Source organism: Acyrthosiphon pisum, chromosome A3 (assembly GCF_005508785.2).
Source record: "Acyrthosiphon pisum isolate AL4f chromosome A3, pea_aphid_22Mar2018_4r6ur, whole genome shotgun sequence".
NCBI classification, from domain to species: Eukaryota; Metazoa; Arthropoda; class Insecta; order Hemiptera; family Aphididae; genus Acyrthosiphon; species Acyrthosiphon pisum.
The window spans coordinates 26,983,649-26,996,076 of record NC_042496.1 but is presented as its reverse complement, the minus strand read 5'-3'; the positions used below and the strand labels follow the sequence as shown (position 1 = coordinate 26,996,076).

General features: G+C 27.6%; 1 protein-coding gene across 5 annotated transcripts in view; it reads left to right on the top strand.

The window, feature by feature from the left end:
- The window catches only part of LOC100572659 (diuretic hormone receptor), a 106,569-nt gene extending 94,385 nt beyond the window's left edge, over positions 1–12,184 (top strand). For 3 of the 5 annotated variants that reach the window (XM_029491800.1, XM_016804919.2, XM_008185522.3), the window contains exon 12: positions 10,491–12,184. In XM_029491800.1, coding sequence (XP_029347660.1) covers positions 10,491–10,665 — 175 coding nt within the window. In that variant the 3' untranslated portion in view covers positions 10,666–12,184. Of the gene's footprint in view, positions 1–508; positions 563–10,490 lie in introns of all 5 variants that reach the window. The other 2 variants (XM_016804921.2, XM_016804920.2) reach the window with 1 other exon arrangement.
- Positions 12,185–12,428: the final 244 nt, after the last annotated feature.

The following is a 12,428-nucleotide window of genomic DNA, read 5'->3' as shown; positions in this document are numbered from 1 at the left end:
TCAAAATCTATTTGTTGTAGTGAACCAAATGTATTCATATAATAAAATCCGTAAACATGAAGTTTTTAATTTAAAACGTGTCAAAGATAAGTGTTACAATTTAAATGTACATACCTACGCAGAAGGCTGCACCTAAAAACAAACAAACTAGAATTGTATGTTTAAAATTATAGTTTAATTTTCAACGGTCATAAGATAACTCATAGTTCTTAATAAACATGTATTATTTTTTTATTTCATAAATAAATGTATATAATTACTATAGAACATTTCTTTATCAAGAATTTAGTTTGAAATACCTAAGTATTGTTATTATAATATTATGCGTATTAAAAAAAAAAAAAATCAATTTCAGTTTATCGACCAGTTAACAATTCACAAATAATTTTAATGTTGAACGTTTTGAGTAGAAATAATTATATACCTTCAGATTTTATTGTAATTTTTATAGTTTGATCCATCAGACATCGAGCGCACGTTGCAATAACATTCCATTTTAATGTTTTAGGCCCAGCGTTCATATAGGCGAACAGAAAACTGCAGGATGCGCCTAGAATATAAGGTAGGCTTTTGCCTAGAGTGAATGCACTTTTGATACATACCGCTTTGTACATAGAGAGCTTATGGTAATGCTAATTTTTTTTTTTTATCACATTTCAGCGCATTTAGAATGAAATACTTGACAAATAACATCCGCATAATTTGTGTTGAAGTTGGTTATTGTTTGAGAAATAATATTATATGATTTAAATTAAAAAAACGTATCCGTGTGAATTTGTGTTTGAAGTTTATGAGTATGCTTTATTTGAATTGATTGAAATAATTGTCTTGGAACAGACTTGATCACTGTTGATTCGAACTGAGATTGTTGTTCAATTAGTATTCTTAGTATTATCTAAATAATAATGGAGTTGGATATTTTACTTTCTAAAAATCGATCTAGCCTATAATTAGGTAGCTACAATGTTCATAAATTAATTGTGTGCTTATAATGTATTATAGGTTCTGTACAATTATTATTGTTCAATACAAATTATGGTTTAAAAAACAAAATGCAATACGATACTAATAATTAAAAAAGTAGACGTTGGCGTGAAGTTTGTTTTGATATTTTAAATAATACAGAGATCGTTAGTGGCACTATTTGTTGTTTTTATGTATAACTGAGATTTGCTTTTAATAGATATATCTATTTATACATCATATTGTACAAAAACATTTTATGAATAATAGGTAGCACGTTGAGTTTGAATATATATTGTTTATAGTTTAATTTATTGCATACCGATTTTTAGATATTTCAAAGTCAAATTACAAAGGTAAATTAAACATGTATTAAGAATTATCAAAAATGTGTGGTAGTCGATAACAATATACTATTTATGATTATAATATCATAACAACAATAATTGTTTGTGCTTTTAACATTAACTTCAATCGTGTAGATTTTATTGTAATTTTATTATAAAACACATTATTACTGGTATAATCATAAACATTATAGGCACATAATATAACGAAAAAATTAAAACTTAATTATTTGTAGTACTAATATTTAAAGTTAGATACTTAGAGACGTATTTTAATAATATTGTAAAACTTAGTATTAATTATTAAAACATAAAAAATGTGTAATAGGCTATTACTAATAGCATATTATACTTTCTAGTTACTAATTCTTTCTTAAAGGTTTTTTTAGATTTCAATATTAATTGGTAATTATGTAAATAAAACAAATACTTTATACCTAATATATTATGTAAGAAATTAATAGAATAATAGCTAATACTCTGAAAACCAACTTATGTTAATAATATATTATTATGTAGACTAAAGACTTACGAATAGTTATAATAACTCGCTTACAATTAAGATTCCAAACTATTGATGGATTACGATTAAATACTATTTTTGAGTGTTGTGTACGATAAGATTTGAGAAAAACTTAAAAGCTATTGGTTTTACAATGATGTGGTTTGTAAAGTTTTTTTTCCATATTTTAGTGCAGTCAAGTTATCCAAAACTTTTATGTGGACTTTTGATTAAACTGAAAATTGATCACATTGTCAGCGATTGAAGTGTAGGGGATACAAAGGGGTGCATCCCTCCAATTTTTATGATTTACATTTTTCATCCAATTATTTTGTCTATAATAATACACCCTCTTAGGTATAATTATATATATATATATATATATTATCGATTTATTGTGGTGTTTGAAATAAGCAATTATATTATTTTAAATTTGTTATTTTTACGATGGTTTAAGTTTTATAATAATATTATGCTATATTATTATATAATGTCTATCTATTGGTCTTGCAATATTTATCTATTTATCGTCCTTTACTTACTATATATTATATTGGCTTGCAATTTAAGTGGCATCTGTTTAAAATAGTTATATTTTATGAAAAATTAATATAAACATTCAACCGACTTCCCATTAAATCTAATGATATACTATTTTTTTATTACGTTTTTCAATAATTGAAAGACTCAAATTACTAATTAACCTTAATTTCTAAATCTTTCTAATTGTTATCTTCAAAGAATATATTTATATCAACTTCAATAGCTAATAACTCTTCATTTACATTTAATCCAAGTAAATTACTTACATATACGGATAGTATGGCACCTAATACAGCCCACTATTTTCATTAATTCTCAAAGTGTATTCAGGTAAAAAACATATATATGTTACAGATATACAATTCAAAAAATAAAAATAAAAATCAGGTCAAATATATTTCGTATGACATTTGAGATCAAATAAACTAATAGTAATATAAATACAATTCAATATCCTTAGAAATAAAGGCAGAAATTGCCACTCAACACCGATTTTCGTATGCGATCATTATCGATTTATTATAGAATTCAAATTCAACACATATATTACAGGAACCTATTTAAGTGGTATACTCGAAACCAACTATACATGCATACATCAGAAGGACTATCCATTTTTAATTAATGCTAATAAATGAAATATTTTTGTATGTATTTTAAGGTGAAGTCCACCACGATTCTGTTTTTATTGTTTGTGTGGGTAGATACTTTTTGGATTCCTTGCGTCTGCTAGTAAAATTTAGTTCAGCGCTCTGTGAATCAAAAGATTATAAAAAGGCTCTTTCCAATAATCTGATTTGAAACGTATTCAAACTTAAATTAAATTATGTAATAATAGATGTATAATATCCACAAAAATATTTTCTTGTATTTATTTACAATTGGCTATATTATATTCCAAGGAATTTTTCTTTATAAATTATTAATAAAAACTTTAACTTAACCATATTGTACATTATATATTTATATACAACACTTATTAATTTTCCATTTTTTAATTAAATAGGTACATTTTTTTTAAAAATAATTATCTCAATGATATATTGTGATGTTTAATTGGTGTGTTTGATTTTATATGGTTATTCAGTGAGTAAAATATAAATTAATTTAAATTCTACCCATATGACATTGTTAGATTTTTTTCAAAACTTGCAAAAAACTTATAATTTTATATATTTTGATAGTTGTTTAATTAAAATAAAATACAGTTTTGGAGCCAAATTAGTATCTATGAAATTACGTCATACGTACTTGGAGGATTACTTTTTTTATACTACAAGTCAAAAATAATTATACGCAATTGTGCTCTTAAAATGAAAAATATGGTTTTACACTTTTACCCCTCTAGGCTCTGAATATGATAGGTAATAGGTAATAATACTACTAATAATAATATTACTATAGGTATCTACATATAATAATAAATTATAATCGCTACTTCCCTATATAAGCGGAATATGTCTGCGTGATATCCTATTTCATTTTACGAGTGTAGTTTTGTCTCGTCGTATTTTTTAATCAATATTATTGTTATTGAAATCTGCATTCAATTGATTTTTTAATCGAAATCGGTCGTGTCAAATAAACGTGGTAATTGCAATGCGTGTATTAACGGCGTTGTTTGATTATAGTGTAGAACGAAACACACAATTATTACCTTCGCAGAAATAGTCCAATTTACCACATGACCAGAGAATATAGGGTCAGGTTAGGTATATAAAAACAAACTGTAAAAGAATCTACCGATCGGTAAATCAGTTTATCACTGCGGTGGTATGGTTTACAGGGCATCTTTATCAGAAAGCTAGTGAAAACGCATTCGTATTATTCCGACCTTAAATATATTATAATATATAGACACGAATTGTTGTTTTTAACATCACTAGATCCCGAAAGCTTTTTGCCGGTAATATTTAGTACAGTTTTAGTTTTTTGTTGTGTGTCCGTTACAACCACAATAATTTATGTTCAGAAAACCAGATCTAAGGTATTCCACGTCTACATACATATCACGCGTATATTGCTGTGTACGTGGTGATCTCCGTTAAACTGGCCACACACATTATACAAGTAAATTTCAGCGAGTTTTTATGTACTTATAGTTTTACTTACAGATTTACGAAAAAATTAAATTTTTGACTATAGTAACTTTTTTAGGCATTTTATATTTTTTACATGAAAGCAGAATACTTTTCTAAAAATGTTTATGTACAAATATTGAATTAAATTGAACAAAAAGTTTTTTTTTTTTCAATAATCGCTTAAAGTTTGGATGAGTGGAATAAAATAGCAAAGGGTATAGAGGATACCCTTTAAAAGTTGTGGTCCACTACTCCACAATCTAAACTTTAAATAATTATTAATAAAAAAAAAAATAGCCCGATGTTTGATATTTATGCATCAAAGTTTTTATAAAAGTATTCTGCTTCTGATTATGAAAAAAAAAAAAAATATTGAATCCAGTTTAACGGAACACTTCGTATAATATATATATTATATATTTTCATCCGGTAGTCGTCACCGCTGTTGAAAATTATTAAAAGTACGTTAAGGGGAAAAACCTGATCACACGTTTTATTATTTTCCGTCGATATGAATCCCTTTCCCGTGGGGAATGAGACACAAAAAAAGTCCAAAGACTAATTTATGTCCATGCCAATCATCAAGCCAACTGTAAAAATCAGATTCGTAAAATAACGTTCGGTGTTTCGTATTTTCTTTCGTCACAATCGTGGTATTATGCCGAGGCCAACGTAATATTATATTATAATATTATGACTGTTATGAAAACACAAATTACTTTTTTTAGAGCTATTTTTTTATTGATCCTTTAAATATCGGCAGATGTGGCCTATTATAGGTATAATGTATAATATAATATTATTTTTTAACGTTTTTACATTTTTTTCTTCATGTATTTATATAATATGACATATACGTGTTTAATTTAATACATCAGCGTAAGTTCAAAGTTGTTATGTTTATGCATGGTTGTTTGTCCGGGAATTGTGTATCACGCACCTCAACGAAAATATCATTAAAGGTAAATATATAAATTATAATATCAGTTTGACGTTTGACCATAATAATATCCACTCGCATTAACTACGGTGCGCATTGTCCGTACATTAATAAGTAATACCTATGTGTTTACTTATCCACAAATACAGCTACATAGTCCTTCGCGACGAAAACTTCCGGCAAGATGTTCCAATGATTCAGCCTATACCCATCGCGCAACTATATTATTATAATATTATAATGCAGCGATGCGGGTTTCGGGTCATTAAAACCATCTCTGACTTTACATATTAACGCCCACGAAAATCGCTTAAATTCGTATTATGTAAATCTCTATCGTTTTCATGTTTTCAACGAGACCCGCGTATGAGCGAAAGAACAATCGCGCTTGAAATATGTCGTAAGCAAATTTTCGCGTGACCTCCGCTGAATGATGCATCCCCGATAATGGCATACTTAAATGTCTTGGTAACTGAGTAACAATATACAGTCATTGACAAATAACTCGACACAACAACGGTGCCATTTTTCGGTTTTGAATTATTATTAATTAACCTAATACTATCAGTTTTTAAATGTTTAGTAACATTCGTAAATTTGTAAACAAATAATAATTGTATACCTACTAAATAATAATAAATTATAGGTAAATAACATTAAATAATGATTTAACACGATAATGATAAATCATTCCATACATTTGGCTTATATTTTATGACCCGTTTAACGTATATTAGTACATTACCCGTTTTTGCCTGTAAATACACGAATCTCAGATGTGAAATCCGCTTATTGCGGCGGTATAAATATATTTTTATTCTTTTGGGAACCTGCAATCGCAAGCACTAATAATCGAATAATATGTGGTTATGTTTTTAATACTATTAATATCAGTTAAGCCACTCTAAAATAACACGTCCAACTTATTATCCAAACCTCCTTTCAATCATCAAAATCAGTCGAGTATTTTTTTGATTCTATAAGCCTGAGAAATAAACTTTGCCTTTTATACATAATAGCTGTTACTCATGACTTATGTTTTTATTTCTTATACTCTTAATTACGATCTGTCCGGAGTTCCAAATAACATGGGAGCAATATTTGGTGCCAATTGGTCAAAAACGGTGTATTTGCATATGTGTCACTAATATATAATCCTACTAATAATATCTATATGACTATATCATCCGACTATCTATTATGATCGACCTATCTATCGTTACTCAATTTTACATTTATATGGAATAACTTAATTATCCTTAATATATAATACAATATTGAATATAGACAATAATTTATCCATTATTCAATCATAATAACTATTTTATTACTTGTAACTAATGACAATCCTATATAAAAACAAATAAAAAATGTTCGAATTTGTGAGCCGAAACAAAATGTATAATATGTGAATATTAATATCCTATAGAAACACTGATGGAAAAACGAATCTTAAAACCCCCTCCGAGTCTCAAGGAATCTATTGATATCATTTTTATTGAAAATGGCCATTAGGTTTTGAGTCTATTAACTTCGAATAAATCAAAATCAATGTTTAACCGTAAACTACCCAACTTTGCCCGTAAAAATTAAAAATTATAGCGCTATTTATGTGTATCTCGCTTTTAGTGTAGGTACCTCAGTCAGCGTACCTCGATGGACAGTGTGTCAGTGGCGGATTGGATATAGCCGATATAGCACTTTGTATACATCGGACGTGGTTCAAACTAAACTTCCTTAATGACTCTAAGAACAATTTAAAATGTTCACAATATCGGTCAAGTAGCTTTTGAGTATATATAAGCTACAGACATACATTCAGCTCTCATATTTGTTTTAAAATATATAGTTTCTTTATTCGAGGCCATAAACGCTTCGATTTGATTGTATGCTTTTGCCTCGTGTCCCCAGGTAACCAAGAGCAACCATTTATAAACAAAAAAAAAATGTTCTATTTCCAACGTAAGTCTCTAAATCCTTGCGTGAGCATCTCTTCTGGGCAACTTTTCCAAGTTTTCATTGATTCATTCCGTAAAAACCTCATTAGGACTATCACAACATTTTTTTTTTAAAACGAGCCAAATTGGACCAGCCATTCTCGAGTCAGTTACCAACGTTTTTTTTTTCCCCGCATTCATTTTAAATTATAGACTGGCTTCGCTATTGCTCTAGATGTCAGTATACATATGGAGAGATACAGACTAAATTATCCTAATTGAAAGTTTAATATAAATGATTGTATTTACAATTAAGTTTAAATTAATTTATTAATTACATAATATACATTATTATTCTTATTAGCAGAACCCTGCATGTGTTATGCCACCATACAAAATTGAATTTTTAGGAAACTCATGGATCAGTTTCTTGAAAATGTTAGTGTTGTAAATTATATAAGCGAAACGAAAAACTTACGCGGTGTCACAATGACAGTTTACTGACGAATGACTGACGGACGTGAACCGCTTTAAGGAAAAACATTGAAGAATGGATAGTTGGCTAGGTTGCTAAGCAATTAACAACACATATAAATCTTATTTCGTATCCGTCCCAAAATACATTATAATATTTTACAAAAACAAAAAAAGAAGATTAATTTTTTATATTATATATTTATCTAGGTAAGATAGACACAGAAAATTATATCCAATCTTAATAACTATTATATACATTATTATATGTAAACAATGGCAACCATTTAAATAATCAAAAAAAATGTTCGATTAGAGTGGACCAGAATTAAATTTATATGTGAGGTACTTTGTAACAACATATAGGCGTTGAAAAAAAAAGTAGTAACACTCCTAGTCTCTAGAAATCTATTGATATAACTTTTATTAAAAAGTAGTTTCAGAAATTTTTGAGTCTGTAGAAGACCAAGAAACAGACAATCGGAAACAAATGTATGTATACCTACCTATATATATTATATAGATTATATTGATATTATATAACGGACTGCAATTAGAGTAATTTATTTGAATATTAGTTATGTATAGTTTGTTGAATCAATTTCTGCCGAAACATTATATTTAATATGCAATTTAGTGAATAAAATATAATAAAGTATACGTTAAAAGTTTCAAGTATCAACGAATTAAATTTTTAATTATAAAAAAAAAAAATAACTAAAACCGTTATTCTTTGTTTAAAAATATATAATATATAATATCGCGAACATTTAAAATTAATATGTCTTTAAGAAAGTTGTGTTTATACATAATTTTATTTTTTGGTTAAGTATGAACTATGTATGAAGAACTTTCTATTAAATTTCCAAATTATATGAATATTAAATATTTTAAGAATTTTCAACTACGAAAAATTTTTATAATTTTGAATAACTTCAAACGCTCATAAAAAATCATTGTGATTTTACCTTAAATTTTTTTTTTAATTCCAGTAATAATAACTTTATATGGACATTTTTAAGTTTTTGATAATATATAAATTTATATTAGATTTATATAGGAAAATCAATAGCCAACTTCTTTAACTCTTAGAATTATACCATGATGTTATAAAAATGCAATCATAAATATTTGGTGAACATTTCATTTATACAGTTATTTGTTTTTGAGTTGCACCAATTTTTTTCTCGGTTATTTTAAAAAGTATTAATAATTTATATTTTTCCTCTTCAAAGTAGTAACTAGGTCCAATTTGCTAGCAAAAATCACCCCCAAAGTTAAAAAACCAATAATTATTTCTGCTCTAAAAGGCGATGGCAGATGGAAAAAAATCAAAAAAAAATCATTGTATAGGTACCTAATAGGTAAATACGTTCATCCGCTCAGCATCTAAATTGCATTCAGTGACGGTATTATTATTTTATGCTTTATACCTGAAATATTTACTTAATAATTTGACTCATGCATCTCACGTCGCAATATTTGTTTTATTAGGTACCTATGTATTATTAATATTGGACTTGCCTGTTGTGAATTCGTTACATTGCTTGATAATCGCAATAATTAATTATTATGTAGTGTAAACAATTCTACAACATTATTATTTTGTTTGTTATCAAATCATACACATGGCCTTTTTTATTGATGACGATTGTTGATTAAGAATAAACATATACGTTTCGGATAGTGCCGAACAGTGGCGTATTTAGGTTTTTGTATTGGGGGGGGGGGGGGGGGTATTATTTTATCTAGTAGCCCCGCCCTTAAAGTTAGATGCCTTTAAGTTGGTACTCCAAAAATGTGTGCATATTATAATATATAGCCTATGGAGGGTATTGATCTCCTTGACCCCCTCCCCCCGTAAATATGCCATTGTTGCTGAAAGATCTTTCGGAAGGTTATTGGTTTAAGTGTTTAATACTTTAAATTAATTAGATCAATAATCTCTTATCTGATATAATAATATCTGCAAAGTAATTTTCAATACGAGTCGATAGCTTAGATTTTCCAGAAATAATAATATTCAGCTAACGCTAATAATCTGCGGTAAAAGCGTTGAAGGAAATGGCTTATATTTTATTCAGCACAATACCTCTTATAGGTAACTGAACTATATTTGATTTTGTTTTTCATTAATTTCGTGAACGAAGATTTTCCGGTGCAGTATGTATAATATTTGTTCACGTTGTTAAAAATGGATTATTTTTGGAACACGGGCCTTTAATAAGACACTCAGTTTATAACTATGAACCATTCCGTACCTATCAGTTATCACGTTATACTTAATATATAAGTGTCCTCAAAACAATATCGCAAGTCGTCTTAAAACGGTAATTTATGTATAGATAGCACAGACATATTAGATATATGCAAGTCAATAAGCTACATAATATTATAATATATGGCAGTTAATTACTAGTTATATATCTATATAATATAAAACACAGAAACCGGACGAATTAAAATCTTAGATAATCAGCATTATTAATATCGAGATTTAAATTCGACTGCGACAAACAATAAACTAGTGACAACGCGTAGGTTAGGTATACATTATATTATGCCCTTATGAAATACCTACATCTGATCTTTCTACGGTGTCATTGTCGTCTGCGGCGAACGTCGTTAATTATTGTTTTGTCACCGTTGTCACTTGTCGTTGTATACTGTTAATCGATTTTCGGCCGTGTTTTATGTTTTCAGGTTGGCCCGACCATCGATCATCGCCGATACGGTCATGAACAAAGGCAAGAGGGCCTCGACCGTCAGCAGTTCGACGACGATGACGTTCATCGTCTCTAACGGGTCCGGCGGCGTATTGCTATCGAACGCCTGTCAAAATCGCATGTTGAACGCTCCCCCCGAAAATCTCGTCTAGAAAAAAAAAAATAAAATATATGTATTAGGTACGTTTTAAAGGTCCGACGGTATCGTCGTTAGTAAACAACTAGACAGTGTCTTTTTGCCCCGCAGCTGTCTACTCGCTATTAGTATAAAAGTTCCTAACCGGTAAACCCATTACCTTAGAACTATGCGTGTCACTTTTACCACCACAATCCCACAATTCCTTGTATAGCTATATAGGTAGGTAATATATTTATAGCACGTAATTATTGCGTGACGTTTTTAAAGTGTTTTCTGTGTGTGTGTTTTAAGACTTCTTAAACATCCGTAAATAAAATGCGATTCAAAAACTATTGCTCATAATATAACCTATAATCCTATAATATTGTTATTGTTTTAGACTACCTACTTTAAAAAAATTGGAAAATGTAAACAACAAATAAAACTCATCTTTCTGTAAAAAAATCACCAAAACAATTCCATGATGATTATTTTTTATTTCTACAGAATTTTAAACATAATTTTTATTCGTTTGAACATAATATTATTACAAGCATTATTTAACTTACAAGTTTTCCAATTAAAATAAATTATAACATTTAAGTGATATTTCAGAATTGTTCAAGATACTAATTTAAATGTTCACTTTTTTCTATTTGTCTAAAAATAATTGTTCATTTATATTAAAAAAATGAACAACTAAACACTTGAGTAAATTTATAACTTTGAGTAATATTCACAAACCAGTCTCAATTATATTTAAATTCAGGAAAAAATAAAAATATGTTGATTCAATTAATGTTTCTATTTATCAGTGTAAATACTAAATAGTAACATTGAGATTTAATTAAAAATCAATTGAATAACAATGTAATACATACATCAATAACTTTTTTTTTAGAACTATGCAGTATTTATATCCAAAAAATAACACGCGCAATCCATATGTTCCTCGTATACCTAATTGTATGGTGATAAAATATTTATTTTTTTTTCAATCTAATTCCTATACCTAACTATTTATATATATATTATAGAACTATGACTGGCATTTTTTTTTTTAAATGTACTTACTATTGAATCGCGAAATAATAGAAACGGATTCGTCTATGTATATTAAAACTAAAGATATGTGTGTAATGTGCAGAAACTTAAATTTAAGATTAAGTTATTCCGTAATACATTTACTAAATATACGTACATAGATTTTGTATAATTTAAATAAAAAATTAACAGGTAGTAAATTATTAAATTAATATCTGTTAATTAATAAAATTATAAGTATTTGGTAACTAAGTGTTTAATGACACATCATATCAGTGCTACAACAAGGTTTATGCATATCATATTTAAATCGTTGGAGGTGTATTACGATCAATTCCATGAATACATCGTACTGAACTGGCGATTCATGAATAAGTTGATAAAGATAACCCTTAGTCGTGGCTCTGTATATCACTATATCAGTATTGTTATATTATTTAAAAGTAATCAATTCATAGGTATTAATAATATATTATTATGTATACTGTGTAATAATTATGAAGGAACCATTATAGTATTTAATTAGTTGCATACAATTAGGTATTAAATTACCTTATGATATGTTTTTTTTTCAACTACCTATAGGACATAGGTATACCTAGTTGTTGTTGAACATAGTCTATAAGCCTAATAAATAAAATTCCATTTTTTTTTCTCTAAAAATTAAGTTATAGTATAATTATAAATTATATCAACAATTGGATTTAAAATTTGTTAAAAACTATAATCATTATAATTATTATTGTTATAAAT